Below are 23,190 nucleotides of genomic sequence, written 5' to 3'. Positions count from 1 at the left end.
GTGAACTCTGGGAGTTGGTGATGGACAGGGAGGCCTGGAGTGCTGTGATTCATGGGGTCGCAAAGAGTCGGACATGACTGAGGGACTGAACTGAACTGATGAGGCTAAGTACAGGGAAAGAAATGTCTTCTCCCCTACATTTGTGACTAAATCTTTTGAGAGAAGAATCCATTGAGAATTTCATAAAAACAATGTCCTTTTCCCTAGAAAACTGCACTGCCTCGAACACTTGTAAAAGTATATGTGCAATTTCCATTTGTGGACCATCCTTTTAGGGCAGAGGTCTATGAACAGAGTAGACTGAATTCAGAGGGCTAAACTTGGATGGGAAACAAAATTACATCTCAACTTTCACAATCTCTCAGTAAAATCAGCATTTCCTTCCATTATGAATAAAGGCAACAAATCACAGTAGATCAGTAGTAGTTAACTTGGTCCCCAGTAGAAATCACAGATCATTTCATATCACATGTACATTGCAGATATCTCAAAATATCATTTATTCACACCACTACCCTGAGGTATAACATTTATTGGCCTACCACTATCTTGTTATTTAATGTGCTAAGAGAAGCATATTTATTACTATATCACTGATTTTTAAACTATCCTGAAAACTAGTCAGTGTTGCAATATAGTCGGTTTCCTTTGTTTTTCTATATATTTTGATGTATTATACACTTAAAAACATTATCCCAAGAACATAAGCTTCTGTAGATTATACGCCAAAGAGACATACATGGGGGATCAGGAGGGAGATTAAAAAATTCTGCCCTGGGGAACCACTGACACCAAGTTAGGAACCTCTGCTTATAAGGTATAAACCTCAAGCTGGCTGAGAAATCTTCAAATTTTACCAGATTCATGTTACACTGTATCACTTCCCAAACACAGGCTTTTTAACAGTTAACTTTTTATTTTAAATTTATTTTTCACAAAATATGTAATATATATTCACATATTTTGTGACTATATATTACAAATATATATTACATATTTGGCTCAAAATCCCAAAGATATATAGTACACAATCCAAACTTTTTCTCTTACCTCTGTCCCTTAGTCTACCATTCCCTTCTACTCCTCAGAGGAAACGAATGTTAATCTATTTCTTGTGCCACATGACTTTCATTCTTCTTACAAGTTTCGGAAATAAAATCTCCAAGTTAGATACTATCATGGGAAATATAAACTACATTTTGAAGTTATGAAATCTGTAATTTAAAAAAATTGCCTGGTTCTAGCATTTTTTCCTTACCAATAAGATAGTCAAACTAAGGGAACATGTCTCTAAGGGTGGTCATAATCCCTACTTTTAGATTGACTGTTATGTCTTTTATTATTAATTCAAAATTCATTTATGACTGGTCTGTTCAAGTTGAATGAATGATATGACCACAAACGGTCATGAAAAATACTAGTTAATTACTTTGAATGTTTTTTTCCCAAAATCACTTATGTATCTAAGCAGATTTTTTTCTACAAATCAATAAAAAAATAACAGAAAAATGGACTAAGGACAATTTAGAAAGACAAATGTTCAGTAAACATATACAGACATTTAAATTCATAAATGATTAGAAAAATTCAAATTCAGATCAGACCTCTTTGATTCACCCATTAGATTAGCCAAAAAAAGAGTGGGGGGCGGGGCGGAGAATATCCAATGGTAGAAGGAATGTGGGGGAAATGAATGTCATCATGGCATGTTGATTGGAGTAGAACATGGTCAACACCAAATCAGATTGATTATATTCTTTGCAGCCAAAGATGGAGAAGCTCTATACAGTCAGCAAAAACAAGACAGGGAGCTGACTGTGGCTCGGATCATGAATTCCTTGTTGCCAAATTCAGACTGAAATTGAAAAAAGTGGGAAAAACCACTAGACCATTCAGGTATGACCTAAATCAAATCCCTTATGATTATACAGTGCCAGTAAGAAATAGATTTAAGGGACTAGATCTGATAGACAGAGTGCCTGATGAACTATGGACGGAGGTTCGTGACATTGTATAGGAGACAGGGATCAAGATCATCCCCAGAAAAAGAAATGCAAAAATCATGACAGATATGCAGATGACAGCAAAATGGCTGTCTGAGGAGGCCTTACAAATAGCTGTGAAAAGAAGAGAAGCGAAAAGCAAAGGAGAAAAGGAAAGATAAAGGCATCTGAATGCAGAGTTCCAAAGAATAGCAAGGAGAGATAAGAAAGCATTCCTCAGCGATCAACGCAAAGAAATAGAGGAAAACAACAGAATGGAAAGACTAGAGATCTCTTCAAGAAAATTAGAGATACCAAGGGAACATTTCAGGCAAAGATGGGCTCAATAAAGGACAGAAATGGTATGGACCTAACAGAAGCAGAAGATATTAAGAAGAAGTGGCAAGAATACACAGAACTGTACAAAAAAGATCTTCACGACCAAGATAATCATGATGGTGTGATCACTCACACTCACCTAGAGCCAGACATCCTGGAATGTGAAGTCAAGTGGGCCTTAGGAAGCATCACTACTAACAAAGCTAGTGGAAGTGATGAAATTCCAGTTAAGCTATTTCAAATCCTGAAAGATGATGCTGTGAAAGTGCTGCACTCAATATGCCAGCAAATTTGGAAAACTCAGCAGTGGCCACAGGACTGGAAAAGGTCAGTTTTCATTCCAATCCCAAAGAAAGGCAATGCCAAAGAATGCTCAAACTACCGCACAACTGCACTCATCTCACACGCTAGTAAAGTAATGCTCAAAATTCTCCTAGCCGGGCTTCAACAGTACGTGAACCATGGACTTCCAGATGTTCAAGCTAGATTTAGACAAGCCAGAGGAACCAGAGATCAAATTGCCAACATCTGCTGGATCATGGAAAAAGCAAGAGAGTTCCAGAAAAACATCTATTTCTGCTTTATTGACTATGCCAAAGCCTTTGACTGTGTGGATCACAATAAACTGTGGAAAATTCTGAAAGAGATGGGCATGCCAGACCACCTGACCTGCCTCTTGAGAAACCTGTATGCAGGTCAGGAAGCAACAGTTAGAACTGGACATGGAACAACAGACTGGTTCCAAATAGGAAAAGGAGTACGTCAAGGCTGTATATTGTCATCCTGCTTATTTAAATTACATGCAGAGTACATCATGAGAAACGCTGGGATGGATGAAGCACAAGCTGGAATCAAGATTGCTGGGAGAAATATCAATAACCTCAGATATGCAGATGACATCACCCTTATGGCAGAAAGTGAAGAGGAACTAAAGAGCCTCTTGATGAAAGTGAAAGTGGAGAGTGAAAAAGTTGGCTTAAAGCTCAACATTCAGATAACTAAGATCATGGCATCTGGTCCCATCACTTCATGGGAAATAGATGGGGAAACAGTGGAAACAGTGTCAGATTTTATTTTTTTGAGCTCCAAAATCACTGCAGATGGTGATTTCAGCCATGAAATTAAAAGATGCTTACTCCTTGGAAGGAAAGTTATGACCAACCTAGACAGCATATTCAAAAGCAGAGACATTACTTTGCCAACAAAGGTCTGTCTAGTCAAGGCTATGGTTTTTCCAGTAGTCATGTATGGATGTGAGACTTGGACTATAAAGAAAGCTGAGCACAGAAGAATTGATCCTTTTGAACTGTGGTGTTGGAGAAGACTCTTGGGCGTCCCTTGGACTGCAAGGAGATCCAACCAGTCCATCCTAAAGGAGATCAGTCCTGGGTGTTCATTGGAAGGACTGACGTTGAAGCTGAAACTCCAATATTTTGGCCACCTCATGCGAAGAGCTGACTCATTTGAAAAGACCCTGATGTTGGGAAAATTGAGGGCAGAAGGAGAAAGGGATGACAGAGGATGAGATGGTTAGATGGCATCATCGACTCAATGGACATGATTTTGGGTAAACTCCGGGAGTTGGTGATGGACAGGGAGGCCTGGTGTGCTGCGGTTTATGGGGTCACAGAGTCGGACATGACTGAGAGACTGAACTGAACAATTTATTTCTACATAGTCTTTGCCCCAATAATCCCATTTCTAGATATCTATTCTACAGAAATACCTGACCAGATTCACAGAGGTGCCTGTATGAGGATATTCATTGCAGCAATGCATGCAACAAGAAAACTGGACATACAAACATCCTTCAATAGGGGCATTATTAAACTGTGATACATTTATACTATGCAATATTATTCAGGAGTTGAATTGAATGGGTTAACCCTCTATGTACTAGGAATGAAAGAAATCTAAGACATCATGAAGTGAAAGAGTCAAGTTGCAGGATGTTTCATTTGTGTAAAAAAGATAAGAAAATCATACAACAAACCTATTTGGTTATCTGGAAATATATATGTATTCAAATGTATACGAAAGAGTCTGGAAGGATATATACTAAACTCTTATAAGACAGTTAGCAGTTTGTATTCACATTTGGAGAGAATATACTCACAGTTTCTCAGCCCAACGGTATGCCTTCCATATATTTTCATCAATGTAAGAAATATAGTTTCCTTGGAAATTTCTGTGGAGAAACAGAGGTTATATCCTTGAATAGGCAGGAAAAGAATGAAGAGAATATGTAAAAGAACCATGGCCACCTTATGGGGAATATTAAAATGCAGAAGAAAAACAGATTTTTAATTCCCACAGCTTCCCAATGTGTGTGCTTAGTCCATCTCTTTGTGACCCTCTGGACTATAAACCCACCAGGCTCCTCTGTTCATGAGATTCTCCAGGCAAGAATACTGGAGTGAGTAGCCATTCCCTTTTCTGGGTGATCTTCCCAACCCAGGGATCAAACCTTAAATGCTTAAAACGGAACTCATCTTCCTCAAACTAGCTCTCCTTCCAACTGCTATATTTCCACTTGTTATACCACCATCATTCTCCCCATCGTGCATGCATGCTAAGTCGCTTCAGTTGTGTCCAACTCTTTGCAACTCCATGGACTGTAACCTGCCAGGCTCCTCTCTCCATGGAATTCTCCAGGCAAGAAGATTGGAGTGGGTTGCCATTTCCTTCTCCAGGGGATCTTCCCAACCCAGGGAATCAACCCATGTCTCTTATGTCTCCTGCTTTGGCAGGTGGGTTCTTTACCACTAGCACCACCTGGGAAGCCCCATCAACATATGCGATTTTTCTCTTTCCCACATACCCAAGTCCCCCAGTGCTAGTCAATGACTACATCTAGTTGATTTTGCCTTTGTCATGCTCTCATGATTTTCTTTCTACTCCTCTCACAACCACTCTAATTCAGCCCTTTCTCACTTTACCCCTAGATTTTGCTAGACCATTTATTTGGTCTTAATAATTCTCTTGTTTTAATCATTTTTCTTGCTTGAAAACTTTCAGTGGCTTCGCATGTCTTACATCATCGCTTTCAAACCTCCATTAGGATAGCCAAGGTTTTTCATAATCATAGCTTTCATTGTTCTCTAACCCAATCTTTTGGGCTTCCCTGGTGGCTCAGTGATAAGGAATTCACTTGCCAATGCAGATGTGGGTTTGATCCCTGGGTCAGGAAGATCCCTTGGAGAAGGAAACAGCAATCCATTCCAGAATTCTTGCCTGGGAAATCCCATTGGTGGCAGTGCCTGGTGGGCTACAGTCCACGGGGTCACAAAGAGTCAGAAATGACTTAGCTACTAAACCACCACCACCGACCCACTTCTTTTTACAGCCAGACTAATCTATGAAATCCTGATCATCCTCGCAGGCATACATTTGCCTCGACCGTGCTCTCTGTTTTCTCTCTAACAAATCACAGCCAATGTTTTAGTCCCAGCTGAAGTTTTAACTTATCCATGCAGCTTTCCCTGACCTCCACACCCTAATGATTACAGATTCTGGTGAACTACAGCAGATATCTGCATCTCTTTTAATGCTTAACTGCATATTATCTCCCTTTTAAAGCACATCCCCTTTCTTCTCACCTATCATTGTCATGTTCTGTAGACAATGTCATACTTTTGTGGCTCCCACAGTACTTAGCCCTGTGTTGGGCACAAAATGGGTGTTATACATAGAAAGTCAGGGGACAAAGATGAGTTCTAGATATAACTGAGGAACTGAATATAATAATAGCTAACACTAACATTTATGCTAGGCACTGATGTTTTACATGTATTTTACATGTATTTTGTTTTACAGGTATTGTGTGTGTTAAGTCGCTCAGTTGGGTCTGACTCTTTGAGACCCTATGGAACCTGCCAGGCTCCTCTGTCCATGGAATCCTCTAGGCAAGAATACTGGAAATGGCAATTTCCTTCTCCAGAGGATCTTCCTGACCCAGGGATCGAACCTGGGTATCCCACATTGCAGGCAGATTCTTAACCATTTGAGGCACCAGGAAAGCCCATATATGTTAGGCACTGATATAAGAGCTTTACATGTATTAACTCATCTAAATCTCACAACAATCCTATGAGATGACGACTATCATAATTCCCACTTTACAGATGTGGAAATTGAGTCACAAAGCTAACAAATTACAGATGTGGGTTCAAACCCAGGCAGTTCAGCTCTGGAATCTCTACTCTTAACCATTTGTTGTTTCACCACCAATGAGGTGGGGAGAGGGACATGTTGCTGTAAAGAGGATGGAGCAAAGATGGGAGAAGAGTAGATGTTGAGGAATTAAATAATGGGGTAAAAAATAGAGAAGGAAAAAGAATAGGGGTGATTATAAGTAAAAGACTGGAGAAGAGGGAACAAGAGTAAGGAGGAGAATGAATATAAGGAATCGTTGACAAATGAAAGGTTAAAAATAGCAAGTCAGTCAATATGGGTAGGGGAGATGAGAAAGACCCAGGAAAACCTGGAAGAGGGGCTGCCATGTTAGGCAGGATGCAGAGAACAAATAAAGAAAGGCCATTCTTACAAGATGGTGAAGGTGCCATTGTAGGAGTTGGGCCCTGGCTCAGGCACTCTGTGGAGCTTCTGCTTTGCACTCAGACCAACACACGACAGCGTCTCGTCTTTGCAGGTACAGAGCTTACATACGTTGATGGCTGTGGGGGCATTCTGTACTGGTTGCTTCTTTCCTGGGATATGTTTTACACCAGGGGGACTTGTGGGTTCCGAAAATGGAGTCAAAGGAAAAAGAACCACCTGAGATGTCATCCCAGATGGCCTCGGTTGCTGAGATATGCTAACACCCAGGTCCACAGTTGGGACTGTGGCTTGAGTCAGGTTTGGTGGTGGAAGCGTCCCCTCTGGGGGAGCCGTGGTCTGCTGCAGGGCGGTAGAATATTCAGACACCATAGCAGGTTCCGGGGTTACGGTAAGCTCCAGGTTTGCATGATGAGTTGTGACGCTGGGTGATGTTGGAGGCTGACTTTGATCCTTACTTGGGGTCTCCTGCAGGGTTGGAGGAGGTTCAGTCTCTGTATTATTCACTGCGGTAACGTTAACTTCCACGTCCATAGGTTGAACCGTGACTTCAGTCAGGTTTGGATGGGCAAGTGTCCCCTCAGGCTGTTCTGAAGGAGACGCTGTGGTCTGTGGCAGGGAAGTAGAATGTTCAGATGTAGCAGGTTCTGGAGTTACGGTAAGCTCCAGGTCCACGTGATAAGCGGTGACAGCGGGCGACGCTGCCTCGAGTGCTGGACCTGTCACCTCGGAATACAATGGAGGCTGAGCTACAACTTCCTTAATGGGTTTTGGAGGCTGAGCTTGGGTCTGCTGCACAGTTGGAGAAGGTTCGACCTCCACAGTGGATTCCGGAGTTAGTGTAAGTTCCAGGTCCAAAGATTGAAAGGTGACCTCACTCAAAGCTGGGCGCTGAGACTGAACTGGCTTTGGATGTGGCAGTGTTAACTCGGGGTATGGTGGAATAGCTGCAGTCTGCTGCAGGCCTGTGGAATATTCAGCCTCTGTCGTAGGTTCTGGAGTTGTGTTAGGCCTCTGGTCCGATGGTTGAACACTGGGCGGCAGTTGGCTCTGAGCTGGCATTGGAACAGTCACCTCTTGCTGCACTGGATGCTGAGCTGGGGTCTCCTGCGTGGCTGAAGAAGATTCAGCCTCATTTGTGGATTCTGGAGTTATGGTAAGTTCCAGGTCCAAAGGTTGAACTGCGAACTCTGTCAACTGAGACTGAACTTGCTCTGGATTTGGAAGCGTCACCTCAGGGGGTTTGGGGCGAAGAGCTGTCGAGGATTCAGCTTCTACAGTAGGCTCTGGAGTTACAGTAGGCTCCGGGTTAAGAGGCTGAACTGTGATGCTGGGCAGTGTTGGATTCTGAGCTTGATACTGGCCTGGAGTTGAATCAGCCACAACCTCCTTAGGTGGCTTTACAGGCTGAGGTGGTAGCTCCTGCATGGTTGGAAAAGGTTCTTCCTCCTTGGTAGGCTCTGGCTTTATGGTCAGTTCAAGGTCCAAAGGTTGAACTGTGACCTCAGTCAAGGTTGGATGTTGAACTTGAACCTGCTCTGGATTAGGAATTGTCGCCTCCAGGGGTGTAGGTTCTGGAGTTATGGTAGGCTTCTGGGCCAAAGGTTTGACTGTGGCACTGGTTAAGTTTGAATGATGAGTCTGATCCTGTCCTGATGTTGAAACTGTCACCTCATAAAGCATTGGAGTTTGTGCTACAACCTCTGTAGGTGGCACTGGAGGCTGAGATGGGGCACCCTGCTGGGCTGCAGAAGGTTCTGTCTCTTTAAGGGGTGGGGCTGGGAACTCCTCTTGGTTTGGAGAAGATCCTACATTCTGAGGGGGCCGTAGAAGCTGAGGAAGGGTCCCCTGAGGGTCTGGAAGTGGTTCCATCTTTGCAGGGGATTCTGATGTCTGAGTCTGAAGCACCTGCTGTGTGGGAGAAGACACCACCTCCTTGGGGGGCTTGAGAGATACAGTTGAGCTCCCCTGGGGAACCAGAGACTGAGCTGGGTGTCCCCCCTGGGCTAAGGGAAGCTCGATCCCCCCAGGGGGATCTGGAGTATGAGCAGAGTTCTCCAGCTGCACTGGAGAATGTTCAAGCTCTTTAGTGGGGCCTGGAGTTAGGGCAACCGCCAGATCCACGGATTTTGCGGTGATATGAGGCAACACTGGACCCAGAGGTGAGACTGTTACCTCATTCTTTACTAAAGATTGAGTAGCAGCATCATCGGTGTCCTTTGGAGGCTGAGCTGGTTGCTCATGCTGGGCCACAAAAAGTTCATTTTCAGAGGCAGTCAGTGGCTGATTTGAAACCTCTTGCTGGACTGACAAAGGTTTTAACTGCCCAGGGGACACTGTAGACTGAGCTAAGGTTTCCTTTTGGGGTGGAGACGTTTTGACCTTATTAGTGAATGCTGGAGTGATGGTGAGTGCAAGATCCACAGGTTTGATAGTGGCGCTGGGCCGCTGCAGAAGCTGACCTAGAGAAGAAACTGTTGTCACATGATGTTCTGGAGAGATAACTATAATTTCATTAGGTAGCTCTGGACGCTGAGCTGTGGCCTCCTGCTGGGGTGGAGAAGGTACAATCTCATGGGTCTGAGGATCCTGAGCTGGGGTCTCCTGTTGTTCTGAAGGTGTAATTTGGGTAACAGCTTCTGGAGATGGGACTGGAGCTGGCACTTGAACTGGCAAAGGTTCAGCTTCCTCAGGCAACTGTGAAAGCAGTGTGGGGGCCTCTGGCAGGGATGCAGAAAATTCTGCATTAGTAAGGGGCACTGAGGACTGAGCCAAAGGCATCTGCTGACTTGGAGAAAGTCCTGCCACTGGAGTGGGTTCTGTGGTTATGGTAAGCTCTAGATCTGCAGGTTTGACAGTGATATTGGATATGCCTGAATGTTGACCAGGTTGCTCCACCAGGGTTGCAGCAGATTCTGTCTCCACTGGAGACAGAGCTAGGGTCTCCTGCTGGGTGGGAAAAGATTCAGCCTCATTAGGGGACTCTGGAGACGGAGCAGCATCTTCCTCCTGGACTGGAGAAGATCCAGCTACTCCAAAAGAGTCTGACAGCTGAGTCAGGGTCTCCTGCTGGGTGAGAGAGGGTTCAGCTTCCCCAGTAGGCTCAGAAGGCTGAGTTAGTTCCTCCTGTTCACTTGAAGAAGGCTCCACTTCCTCGGGGGCCTGGCCTGTGGTCTCCTGCTGGCTTGGAAAAGTTTCAACTTCCCCGGTAAGCTCAGAAGGCTGAGCCGGTTGCTCCTGCTCACTTGAAAGTTCAACCTCCCCCAGGGTCTCTGGAGGCTTCTGCTGAGTTGCAGGAAATTTAGTTTTCTTAGTGAGCGTAGGAGTGATGGTAAGTCCCAAATCATGAGGTTGAAATGTAACACTGTGCAGGTGTGAATGAACCTGATGTTGAATGCCAGGTCGAACTATTACCTCATCGCTGATTGGAAGTTGGAGTACATACTCAGTAGGGAACCCTGGAGCTTGAGTTGAGGTCTCTTGATGGAGTAGAGATGCAACCGTCTCAGGATGCTTTGCAGGCTGAGATAGATCCTCCGGCTGCACTGGAGGAGTTTCAACCCCATATTGTTGCTCTGGAAACTCAGATGGGGCCTCCTGTTGGGCTGGAAGAGGTTCTAACCCCTCAAAGTGCTCTGGAGGCTGAGATAGGATCTCCTGCTGGACTGGAGAAGGTTCCACCTCTTTAGTGACCTCTGGAGTCAAGGTAAGCACCAGATCCAGAGGTTTAACAGTGACATTGTGCAAGTGTGACTGCTGAACTTTATGATGCGCTACTGGTCGAGCTACAGTCTCCTTAGGTGTCTCCAAAGGCTGGGCTAGGGCCTCCTGAGGGCTTGAGGTTTCCACTTCCTTGGGTGCCTCTGAAGACTGAGACAGAGCCTCCTGCTGAAGTAGAGGTGGTTCTACCTCTTCAGTGGGCTCCAGATGCTGAGCCTGGGCCTCCTCCTGGGATGAAAAAGATTCAGCCTCCTCAGGCATCTCTTCTTGGGATAAAGATTCCAACTGCTCAGTGGGCAACGGTTGGCGAGTGTGGTGCACCTGCTGAGATGAAGAAATTTCAGCCTCAGGGGGCTCTGGAGGTTGATCTGGGCTCCCCAGAAAATCCATAGGTAGACTCTCCTCAGGATAAAAGGCATCCATACTGGAATCTAAATAATCATCCTGCAGTTCTTCTAGACCCTGATTTTTTTTTCCAAGTTGTCTTGTAGTTCCAACAACAACTTTGGCAAGTGGTCGATGCTTAACAAGATCTTTCTTCAGGTTTGAAGGTGAAACAATAAACTTCGTTGGTTTTGAGCTCTTACTACCTAGAGGTGGAACAAGTATTTCAAATGATTGGTGATTTTCAGGCTGATCTATAGTTTTAGTCTTACTTTTGTGTCGAGGAGGCAGAACCAAGGCTTGATTCTGATCCCAATCTAGCACTGGAACTGCTACTGGGAGTTTTTGATGCTGGGTTAGGTTGTCATCCAGATCCTCGTGTAGAATAGCAAACTCATCTGGCTCTGCCAACAGCTCTCCGGCTGAATCCGAGTCCAGGTATGGAACCAGAGTCTCACTCAAATCCTCATGAGGCAGGGCCAACATGTGGTCTGGAGAGGAGGAAGTCAAGTAATTAAAGCCCCCCGGCTCTGCCACGGGTGTGAGTGCATGGGGCAATTCGGGCAGGAGGTCAGAGGAGTGTGAAGACCAGGGCTCCGTCAGCCCTGGGGGGTCCGAGGTCAACTGGACAGGGCCCTGGGCCCACTCCAGAGGCTGAGCTGCCTGAACCAAAAGCCACAACGGTTGCCAGGTAAGGAGGAGCCAGCGGCGCAGCGGGGACATGACATGCGGAGGCTCCCGGGCGCAGCGACCCAGGCCAGTGGGGCGCCGGCGCCGCCCCTGAGCGGGAGCCGAACCGTTATGTGAGCCCGCAACGAGCGCGCACCGTTAGCAACCGCGCGCCCCTCCCCCACCCCGCGTCCAGCCCTTTATTTACGACACCTTTAGTTACGACACCTTTATTAGGTTCGAACCAATCTGCGCCATCTGAGAGCGCCTTTTTCCCAGAGTCACCAGGGCGCAAACCAAACCGTCCTTCCTCTCGCACAGTGACCTCCGGCCGGGCCCTCTCCCCAGCCTACCCCAGCCCCTCCCTGGCTCTGCGCAACCAGGCAGGATTTGGGCTGCAGATCTAAATGGCCCTGGACGCTGACAGCCCAGGGGTTGGGGAGGAGTGGAAGGGGATGCAGAGCTTCCCAAGGAAGCCCCAGAGGCCAAGCATTCCGAGAAATTCAGAAGTGCTAGTCCAGTTCTGGCACTGTGAACTCTTGCTCCTCAAAGCTGAAGTCTGAGAGGCATTCTTCCTCCCCTTGGCCACACGGCTTCCAGGAAAAGCAGCTGACCTGCAAAATGAGCAGGGCTAGTTAGGCTGGCGGGAGGGGAACACACCTTACAATTTTTAAGTTATTCAAAAATGTTGCTCTTTCCTCTAAACTTTCAGTACCCAAGTCTGGTCATTAATTTACCACTCTGCTGTTAAGGGTTACCACCAAATCAGTGATGACTTCGAAATTTCTGTAGGAGAGGCTTTGGGCAAGTGAGCAAGTCATTCTGGGAAAGAATGTCTAACCAAGTGAATGGCCTTTTACATTACCATGGGAAAACTTGCCCCATCCCACCTCGTTTCAACACAGCCATTAATCTAAAAAAAATTGCAGTGTCACTTTATAGAGTCCTGCTCTGTGTACACACCTGGACAAAACACTATTTGAATATGTTAAAAGTCAGCATGTTTTAGTAATTTTCTTGAAATACTGTAACTAAGCATGCAGTTTACTTTCTTCACAGTCCTTTTAAATAATGTAGTCCTTTTTGTTTGGCAAGACCTCTAACATTTAAACTCCAAAAGAAAAGGAGCTTTACCGGGGTTCAGTCCCGGTTGGATCCAGGGGTTCCCTCAGGAGGACGGCATCAGCGACTGAGAGAAATAAAGAAAGAGATAAGGAAAGAATTTTTCAGTTAAGAAAATAGAGGAGAGAAAAGAGGCTGATATTTCTTGGTTTACGCAGAAAGCCAATAAAGCCCCAGCATGGGACTTGCTCTGTTCACGTAGGCCGCAGGCGCCCTCTCGAATAGCTGAAGGTGCCCTACCTTAGGCACCTTCTTGAGTGGGTCTTAGAAGCCCAGGCAGGAAAGTGAACGCAGAGGGCCCCTGCACTCTAGGGAATCAGCCTGAAAAGGAAAAGGAAAGAGAAAGAACGACATGGGGAGACCAAGCTTTGGTGAGCAAGGCCCACACTTTATTTTCCAAAGTAGTTTTTATACCTTAAGTTGTGCATAGAGGATAATGTGGGGGTGGGGGTGGGTAGAGTCATGCAAGGTCAGCAGTCCTTGATCCTTATCGAAGCCAGGCTTTCTTTCTGCAAACTTATCATGTGCAAAAGCTTTTAGGCGCTTTACATCATCTTCTGGTCAGGAGACCTGTTAACATTTTATGACCCTTTCTTCAGAAAACTTATTTTTCTCTAAAGGTGATTATTCTAAGTCAGGCGCCACCCTCTGAAAGCATTAGATAAAGTTGCATTCCTATAGGGCAAAAGTGTGGTGGGCTATAACAAGAAAAGAACTAACTCAAGGGTCCAAGGTTACAAACATTAAAGCTACTACTCACATTTCTATATACCAACTATATTAATCAATACACTCCCAGGGACACAGTAGGTAAGGGATATGGAAACTTGGCAGCAAGCATTAGCGCAACAAAGAAATCCTCTACTAGTTCTATTCTAACAATTTTAACTCTCTGAGAAGCTCTGCATTGTTAGAATATCTTAAGCTTCCTGTGCCTCTCGTGGTTGGGAGGCTGTGAACAATCACATGCGTAGCTGCAAGAGTCCAAACAAACCTGTCAGGCAAGCTAGAAAGTCATCAGAGGGGTTTGAATTGAAACACTCCTATTATGCCCAGGAGACTTATTAACTAGAGTTTTAAGTTGATTTTCTTACAGAGAAAGGTGGTCGGGGATAGCCCCCCGTTAATGTCAGAAGAGTTGGTGAAAGTCGTGAAATAGTAAAACAGACACATTTTGGTTTTGGGGTAGATGCTCGGGCAGGTCCAGTGGGGCCCCTTGAGCCCTGACTCGCCTTTGCATATCAGGCCTCTCCGCATGACCTTTGTCACAGGTGGGAACTCCCGTGCTGGCTCCCGGCAGAGCTTCATCTTATTCCCACTGTCCAACCTAATGCTTTTTAAATGGAACTGATTCGAAGATTGGCCTCATTTGGGAACGGATTTGTTTTTATAATCAGGTTTCCAAAATCTTTAGCATCAATACCGAATCCTTTCCTCTCTCATTTCATAGGAAGTTAGCCTTCTAAAAGCCCAGACTTGGATACGTTTGAAGTTTCCCTGACTTATTTGATTTAAATTGAATTAAAATAATTATTTTGTGAAGAAAAAACTTTCAAAATTTCTGTTTTTCAGGATATAACCACCTTTTCTTTCTCTACTTTCTTCTCTTCAAAACAAACTTTGCAACATTGGGGTGGGTTAAATAATCAGAAATCTAGCCCCAAATTAAGTTCTCAATGACATGAAACACATTTTTTTGCTCTTTTTTTTTAAATCCTATATGCAGTACATTAATGTTTTCTTTTAGAAATTACTTTGACAACTTAATCCCTGATTTATGGTTTACAGAAAGGTCCTTCAGCAAAATATTTCACACAAAATACATATGAGATCTGGGTAAAACCTTATTTGAAAGGCATTAATACAGTTTTCACACACTGTAGCATAATCACAACAAATTAAAGCCATAATTACTTTGTTCCCAAATGCCCACAATTCTGTTTGAGGGGAGTTCTAAGAGGCCTGTGTCTTCTCCTGTGTCCACAACTGTACAAGTACCTCATGGTCCTCAACCCTGCTCTCCAAATTTCAAATAAGGGGTCAGAGAGAAGGCTCAGACATCAGGAAAATTCCTAGAAACTTCCTGCCTCAAAAGCAGTTTCAGAGTTTCTCATTTCCCTAAAGATGATGGAGCTGAGCGGACATGCCAAGAATCTTCTGGTTGTTTTGAATTATGGCTACCCTGGCTTTGAATCCCTTCAGTCTTTCTCTCCACATACTTGAATTAAATCCTGTAGTTCCTCTTCGGTTCTAGCATCTGTGACCTCTTCACAGGATCTATACGCCACAGCTATTTTACCACTTTCTGAAATAGAGTTAACAAATATCACTTCAGAAATTTTGTTCCAAAACTTCCTGTGCACAATGGTAGCATCCAATAATTAGACATTCTTTTTATTTCTAAAAGCAGAAAACGAGCATTTTCCTAGCAGTTCCCTCATCCGACACATATCATTACTATTTGTGAAAAAATATGTAAGAGAAGTATCAATTTTGGTTCAAAAACCTTTATGATCTTAGAAATAAGAACTAAGGAATGATGCAGTAAAAGCTGTGGAAACAAAACTGTTCAATCACAATATGATTAAATAGGAAGGCATTAAGGAGGGGTCAAAGTGAGTTCAAACCGGGGATAGATACCACTGGACTATACAGGAAACGTCATATTAGAATCGAGGCAAGTGTCTACTACTTGGGACCAAAATTCTACCAGATACAATGAACAAAGCTTTGGAGAGAATTTTACTGGCCTATGTACCTTTTGGACTACAAAGCTTCCCTCAAGGCAAACTACAGCCACCAGGCTTTTCAGTTTAAGGAATTCTGAGTGCGTATAAGGAACACCATTTGCATATTCAGTTCAGTTCAGTTCAGTCACTCAGTCATGTCCGACTCTTTGCGACCCCATGAACCGCAGCACACCAGGCCTCCCTGTCCATCACCAACTCCCAGAGTTCACTCAAACTCACGTCCATTGAGTCGGTGATGCCATCCAGCCATCTCATCCTCTGTTGTCCCCTTCTCCTCCTGCCCCCAATCCCTCCCAGCATCAGAGTCTTTTCCAATGAGTCAACTCTTCGCATCAGGTGGCCAAAGTACTGGAGTTTCAGCTTTAGCATCATTCCTTCCAAAGAACACCCAGGACTGATCTCCTTTAGAATGGACTGGTTGGATCTCCTTGCAGTCCAAGGGACTCTCAAGAGTCTTCTCCAACACCACAGTTCAAAAGCATCAATTCTTCGGTGCTCAGCTTTCTTCACAGTCCAACTCTCACATCCATACATGACCACAGGAAAAACCATAGCCTTGACTAGACGAACCTTTGTTGGCAAAGTAATGTCTCTGCTTTTGAATATGCTATCTAGGCTGGTCATAGTTTTCCTTCCAAGGAGTAAGTGTCTTGTAATTTCATGGCTGCAATCACCATCTGCAGTGATTTTGGAGCCCCCAAAAATAAAATCTGACACTGTTTCCCCATCTATTTCCCATGAAGTGATGGGACCAGATGCCATGATCTTAGTTTTCTGAATGTTGAGCTTTAAGCCAACTTTTTCACTCTCCTCTTTTACTTTCATCAAGAGGCTTTTGAGTTCCTCTTCACTTTCTGCCATAAGGGTGGTGTCATCTGCATATCTGAGGTTATTGATATTTCTCCCGGCAATCTTGATTCCAGCTTGAGCTTCTTCCAGCCCAGCATTTCTCATGATGTACTCTGCATATAAGTTAAATAAGCAGGGTGACAATATATAGCCTTGACGTACTCCTTTTCCTATTTGGAACCAGTCTGTTGTTCCATGTCCAGTTCTAACTCTAACCCCTGAGCAATGGAGCCAACTGCATTTGCATATTAGGGATAGGCAAACAACCTAGACAGTTTGGTTCTCAAAGGTTGTTACTGGAATTGACAGATGGAGATTCTGCCTGGTGACCAGGGAAATCAAACTTCACTGGAACGACTGCCCAGGCTGGAAGGCTGACACCAGTCCAAGGCCAACTCTGATAAGCAAATAAGGTCTCTGACAACTTAGCTAGCATTTTTCAGTCCCTAAGCCTGCAGGGCTGTGAAACAGGGGAGCAATTCTGTTCCAGGGATATACCAACCATGAACTTCCCTTTGGGCACAGCCTGTGACATTCTCACCCTATATAACTCAATAGGGTACATAATCAATCTATTCAATAGTATGATCACACTCAAGGCTCACAAAAATGTATATATAAGAATCGTATTCACCCAATATATCAGAAATGAAAACTGAAACTGATTCCAAAAATATAATCTAATCAACTCTTCAATAAAATAACGATAATAACAATAGTCAAAATATTTTGTGTTTACTATGTTCCAAGCATGGTTCTAAGACTTTTACATTCATCATCTTATTTACTCTTACAATATCCCCCACAAGGTAAGCTGAAATACTAACCCTACTTATAGATAAAGCAATTGCAGCTTAGAGATATTTAATACCTTCAAATCTCTCTGGCTAGAAAACCTAAAATTGCAACAACAACAAAAATCTAAGAGACAAAGTCAGGACTCAAACACAGGTGTCCGAGGCTTATAGTCACTATACTATTCTGTATGATACGTCAGCAATCAAGAAACAAGAACCGGATCAAACACTTTCTATACGAACTGAGGCAAGTCAGTCTACATCTAAACAGTGGGGACAATAATATTTGTGTCATTTTTCTCATAAACGCCACAAAGAACAAATTTGAGACTGTTGTTGTGAAAGCATTTGGTAAATGAAAGAATATGTAGTGTTTTATTTATTTGTAAACATTCTTTTTTTTACTTTTTATTTACCTATTTACTTGGCTGTGCCAGGTCTTAGCTGTGACATGCAGAATCTTTAGTTGTGGCATGTGGGAGCCACATGCTACTTCACTGATGAGGGATCAAACCCAGGCCCCCTGTATTGGGAGCACAGAGTCTTAGCCACTAGACCACCAGGGAAATCCCTATGTCATGTTTTAGATAACCATTATTTTCATCCAATTAACTTTTCAAATAAGTTTAATTACTCATTGAAACTGAAGTACTTTAAGGAGAATCAAAAAAAGTCTTACCTAAAACCACAATCTGCAGTTTCTGGAATGCATCCGTCATAGCCTTCTGAATAGCAAGCTTCTGAGTTTTCTTCCTTTTCATAAGGAGTGATAATGGCCCTAAATCCAACCAAAACAAATGAATTTAAAATGCTTATCTGGATAACTAATTTCTAGGTTATATGTTTAAAAATTTAAAAATGCACCTGTGATTCTTAGATCATTATCTTAGTGATTAAGGGTGAACACAACACTAGGGTATGGTTGAATGACTATGATGCAGTTATATTCCGGCAGGGCACGTTTTCCCTGCTCACATCTATTCTTGAAGTTCCTGAAATACTGGATGGGAGATGCAAACCAAGAACATGACACAATCTCTCATTTCTCACAGATTCCACATGGACAAGCTACAGCCACGCTCCTGCAGACTCCTGCATTGAGAGGGCTGGATTCACACAGTGAGACAGATGCTCTGGCCTCTCCCCAGGCATCACTCTTAGGTGGATGGTGGGGCCTCCTCCGCTCCCTTTGCTAACAGCCCTGCTTCTGACTGAAGCCCAAGTGCTATGGGAATCCATACCAATGGGAATCCCCTTTCCAGGTATCTACATTTGACTTTCTCCACTCAAGCCCTTCCATAGGAGGCAAAGGACTGAACCTTTACACAAGAGTTTATTTAAATCTTTAGACAATGATTTTGTTGGGATAACTGTTAGACAATGATTTTGTTGGGATAACTGAAGGCCACAAGAGATCTGTATTTGAAGGACTATTTTAGCAGCAAACAATTAACCAAAAATGGGAAAAAAAAAAAAAAAAAAAACACCTTAATTTTCCCTCCTCCTTGGCAGGCAGTCAGTTCTAAAACTCTAAAGTTTAAGGTCCTGTCAGGTATTGCCTAAGTTAAAAACCTATGTGGCAAAGGAGAGAAACTCTGCCCAGGACTTCAGCTGCTTGGCAAAGGTGATGATGTATCTGAAAAGGCGAGTTTCAGAAAGAAAGGAAAACAGACCTTCTTCCAAGTTATCCAAAGGTTCCTCAGCCATGCCAACTCCTGGACTTCTCCACTCGTAGGATGGCAACACCACCTCTAAAGCACAGAAGAACTTCAGGCTTTGCCTCTGAAGAGGTGCCACAATATCTTCATTTTCCCTTTCTTCTTCAAGGTCAGAAAGATCCTGAAGCTGTTAGGATTTTGAATTAAAGATTATACTTCAAAATATTCTGTTTTGAAAACTAAAAAACTCCCATCAATCCCAGTTAATAGTTGAGGTGTCATATAGCTTCAAAATCAAGTGAGATTTGCAAATGAATTACTAGGTACAGAGAACTATTTTTTATTATACATCACACAAATACTGGAGAAAATTATGGACACTGCCATTTAAGTCACTGAGATGATCACGAATTCTAGGTAGCATGTCCATGCTCAGACACTTCCACAGGGAAGTCTTTCCCATTTCCTCCCTGTAGCCCAGTTCTAGTTTTCTTTCTAAAGTCTAGGAGTTCAATGTTGAAAGGGGCCTGGTTGGTCAAAGAAAATCTAGAGCTTACCTTGATGATCCTTTTTGACCATCCATTGAAACCAAAGTAGTAATTTGCCAATTCTTGGCATCTGGAGCTGTTTAGGGCAAGGGCGTTGTGTTGAACCACCTTATGTTGGGTGCCAAGACGAATCTAAAGACATAAGAACCCTAAAAATATCACATTCTGACATAGATTTATTTTGAATATGCCTGTTTGTCAATACCAGTTTCACGTTCTTGTGTTGTTTAGTTGCTGAGTTGTGTCCAACTCTTGTGACCCCATAGACTATAGCCTTCCAGGTTCCTCTGTCCATAGGATTTTCCAGGCAAGAATACTGGAGTGGGTTGCCATTTCCTCCTCTGGGGGATCTTCCCACCCAGGGAGTTAACCCTCGTCTCCTGAATTACAGCCAGATTCTTTATCACTGAGCCACCTGGGAAAACCCCAACCAATTTCAGAGTGGTTGTAAAGACTATATATGACATTTTAAGCAATGAGTTCACAATGAGCCCTAAATAAGTGTTCTTTATTATTTTTAATAAGTCAGTACTTTTCTGCATCATTTCCAGAACCCCTGATTCATCGGAAGGTTTCCCTGACCTCTGGTGGTGAAAGTGATGATGAAAGCAACCAAGGAAGCCCAGTAGAAGCCTATTATAGGGCTGTGGGTAAGCAAAGGAAGAAAACTTTTAGTCATCTTATCCCTATCTTATCCTGCTTGAGAATATGACCTGAAGGGGAGACAAGGTGGACCTGCCACTGAAGTAGGACCTTAATCTGTAGCACCCCCTCCTCAAGTTACTAACCCCTGTTAGAAGAGGGAATACACATACCTCTATAAATTTTATAAGTAACCAAAAGAATTAGAGATTCATCTACATTAACAAGCTTCTTTGAGAGTATAAATATTTCCAGCATTAACTCTCCAAATAACTTACACAGTATCACATTACTGTGGATTTTTTACATCACTAGCACTTTGTTAAATGTCTATTTCCATTTTAAACAGGGTGTAGTATATAAATATATTAATAAAAATTCAAATAAAGTCAAAGCATTATTAATTCTTTATTGCTCTGTTTGTGGATCTTCCTCTATCACTAGTTTATGAACTTCTTAAGTGCTGGAAGGAACCATATCTTGTTACCAGGAACAAGCATAATTCTTGGCATATAATAGAGGGCTGAGGGTCTGTTGACTCAGTGAACGAATGAAAGAATGAGTAAATAAGAAAATGAAATTACTTTCTCCAACTGAAGCTGCCTGCTGGGAAGGAGAAATGAAGACTAATTGTTAAATGTTAAGTGTCTTGAGGGAGGCTAGGCCCTGTATGGTGAGTCATAATTCAGCTATCCTGGACAATAAGGAAGCCTCAGAAGAGCTCTGAGCATAGTAGAGACAGTCTACATCTGGGATAACTTTGCCACAGTTCTCACTGGCAAACAACATATAATTAAACTAGGAAACAACTGGGAGGGGGGTAAAAACTCAAGGTTCTGCATTACATAAAGAAATCTAATATGAATGCCCTTTCCTCTCAACTGTATAGTGACTTATAGAATATTTTCTTCATTTCTCTATCAGTGATGGATTTTATGGTGTGCAAATCTCAAAACCTAAGCTTACGGAATGGTCTTAATGGTCAATATAAGAAAAAGAGCTCATTACTCACAACTGATACCAAGTAATTGTTTCAAAATCTTTCCAGTAATATCTAAGTGGGTACATGAAATGGTCACACCTAGTAGCAGGCAGATCATAGTCTCCAAATTAAAGAATGTCTGACAGGAAATCATTTCAATCATAGCGAGGAGAGCCCAGATTGAAGAGGGTATGAAACAGGGTACAAAAGTGGGAAGTACTGTACCTAGAGTCACGTCTGAGAAGAGTTCTCAGATTCAATCAAGGTTAAACCAGTGAGGAAAGAAATATGGGTAAGAATAGGCAGCAAGGTCAGTGGGAAGTAGCCAGATCAAAAAACCAACCACAGGGTCTTCCCTGGTGATCCAGTGGTTAAGACTCCACTGTGCAAAGCAGGGGACGTGGGTTCAATCCTTTGTCAGGGAATTAAGATCCCACACACCCCGGCGCCACAACTAAGACTCGACCCAGCCAAATAAATAAATAAATATTTTTAAAAAGAAGCAGCAGCCAACCAGAGGAGACATACAGTTATAAAGTGAAAGGCTTGGGAAATCTAAGCCTTACTCACTTATTCAGAGGAATTGAAAAAATCCTTGGAAAAAGAATGGTGGCTGAGTGGAAGGATATAATGAAATTTTCATTCTGGGGCTCTGGGGAAGTAAAACTGGCTGGCATGTTACTATGGAGCCATATTATTAGAATAATCATGCACTAAAGAATATTTTAACCATTTTCTGGAAACTGAAGGGAGTTCTGAATAGGCAGTTTGAGAATGATGATGATGATGATAAAGCATCCTTTATGTTACAACTGACTAAAGACTTTGTCAAGCTCACATATTTAAAATTCATATAAAACTATAAAGAACTCTTGTGAAGATTTCTTAAATTAAGGGGCAGCATGAAATGACATGGGGTTTAACATCAGTAAGTTTGGGTTTGACCTCTAGTTTCCATATTTATTGTCATGAACCTTAAGTAAGTCAGTTAACCATCCTGAGTTCGAGTTTCTTTAAAAAAGAAGAGAAAAGAAATGGGGGTGAGGGGAAGAAATGGGGAGCTGTGGGGGGGCGGTAAGTGGAGCAATGCATCTCAAAGCATTCTGTAAACCAGAGTGCTTTACAAACGTTGGCCTATTCGTTTTAAATTCAGCACTTCATCCCAGCGGAGCGAGGAATTCCACATTTGGACCCACCTTCACTGGAGATTTCTGGAAAAGCTGCTTCTGGTTGCATGCCTTTGGGGCTCTGTGAGCATCCCTCGCTGAATAAAACTTGATGACGGCATAAAATCCAGGACCGGCCACTGCTGCGTTTGGGAAGACTCGGACCGAATACAGAAGGCCGAACTGGGAGAAGACTGTGAACAGAGAATGCTGTAGGGTGGTCCCACGCTAAGTAAGAGCAGGAAATTTCAAGCCCAGGAAACAAAATTGCCCATTCCCTTATATTCCCCCCAGCCCTTCGCCACAGGCGACGGTGGTGAGCCTCCAACTCCAAACACTTCTCATTTCACAAACAAGTTTCCCTCTGAACTGCTAAGCTTCGAGAAGCATTAGGAGGCAGTGTGAGGCCTGCTGGGAGCTCTCTCTCAAAAATCTGTAAGGACGAGTTGACTGCTCCAGTCGGCTCTAGAGCTAAGATTCCTCTCAGCAAAGACCACAGGCGGGCTAGGTACTGAAGCAGCGCCCCCGGGGCTCCCAATTACTAGGACGCGAGGCGACTTTCTCCATCCCTCCCTCCACCCCGGCCTGGCTCACTTGTAAGGCCTCGGCCGTGGGTCCAGAGCTCAGTTCCCACACAATCAAGGTTTTGTCACTCCCTGTGGGAACCGCAAAAGGTACCAACTCCGCCATCCTACCGTCACCGCGCGTGCGCGGCTCGCGAGCAAGCCGCACTGCGCCTGCGCACGGCGCGCCCGCGCTTTTTTAAAAAGAGCGCGTGAGGGGGCGGGGCCAGCTATGGGGTAGTGAGACGAGGACGGTGCTCGGACCTCTCCTTCGCCCCGCCCACTCCTGGCGGGTCTCCGCCTCCAGTTCCCCTTCCGCAGCTCAGTCGCCGGGGAGACGTTGGAGTTTAGTGAGTCTACACGAGTATTTTGTGGATCGAGTCCAAAGCGTTAGTTTACTGGATCGAATGGTGCGGACTTTATAGCAGCTGGCTTCATCTTCAGACTCCCAGGGAAGACTAG

General features: G+C 43.7%; 2 protein-coding genes across 4 annotated transcripts in view; both read right to left on the bottom strand.

Moving 5' to 3' along the window:
* Nucleotides 1-11,744, bottom strand: part of LOC102416251 (leucine-rich repeat-containing protein 37A3) — a 53,089-nt gene extending 41,345 nt beyond the window's left edge. For both annotated transcript variants that reach the window (XM_025279921.2, XM_025279922.2), the window contains exons 1-2: nucleotides 6,868-11,744; nucleotides 4,438-4,509 (exon numbers count right to left, since the gene is read on the bottom strand). In XM_025279921.2, coding sequence (XP_025135706.2) covers nucleotides 4,438-4,509; nucleotides 6,868-11,705 — 4,910 coding nt within the window. In that variant the 5' untranslated portion in view covers nucleotides 11,706-11,744. The remainder of the gene's footprint in view (nucleotides 1-4,437; nucleotides 4,510-6,867) is intronic.
* A 121-nt stretch (nucleotides 11,745-11,865) lies between these two features.
* RDM1 (RAD52 motif containing 1) lies at nucleotides 11,866-22,898 on the bottom strand. Of its 2 annotated transcripts, XM_006042308.3 has the most exons (7): nucleotides 22,760-22,898; nucleotides 22,196-22,375; nucleotides 19,385-19,507; nucleotides 18,843-19,014; nucleotides 17,849-17,947; nucleotides 14,993-15,078; nucleotides 11,866-12,265 (listed from the first exon to the last, which is right to left on the bottom strand). In XM_006042308.3, exons 1-7 carry the CDS (start codon nucleotides 22,853-22,855, stop codon nucleotides 12,164-12,166), a joined length of 858 nt encoding a protein of 285 aa, XP_006042370.2. In that variant the 5' UTR covers nucleotides 22,856-22,898; the 3' UTR covers nucleotides 11,866-12,163. The 2 variants fall into 2 exon arrangements, with proteins under 2 accessions (XP_006042370.2, XP_006042372.2); XM_006042310.3 differs by lacking the exon at nucleotides 14,993-15,078.
* Between the last annotated feature and the right edge of the window lie 292 nt (nucleotides 22,899-23,190).

Source organism: Bubalus bubalis, chromosome 3 (assembly GCF_019923935.1).
Source record: "Bubalus bubalis isolate 160015118507 breed Murrah chromosome 3, NDDB_SH_1, whole genome shotgun sequence".
Classification (NCBI taxonomy): Eukaryota; Metazoa; Chordata; class Mammalia; order Artiodactyla; family Bovidae; genus Bubalus; species Bubalus bubalis.
Note: the sequence above shows the minus strand (reverse complement) of the source record. Positions and strands in the feature narration are given on the sequence as shown.

Coding starts and splice junctions, on each gene's coding strand:
- RDM1 (XM_006042308.3), bottom strand. CDS start 22,855: ATGGCGGAGTTGGTACCTTTTGCGGTTCCCACAGGGAGTGACAAAACC. Junction 22,376..22,759: donor CCACGGCCGAGGCCTTACAA/GTGAGCCAGGCC, acceptor ACCACCCTACAG/CATTCTCTGTTCACAGTCTT. Junction 15,079..17,848: donor ACTGCAGATTGTGGTTTTAG/GTAAGACTTTTT, acceptor ACTCTATTTCAG/AAAGTGGTAAAATAGCTGTG.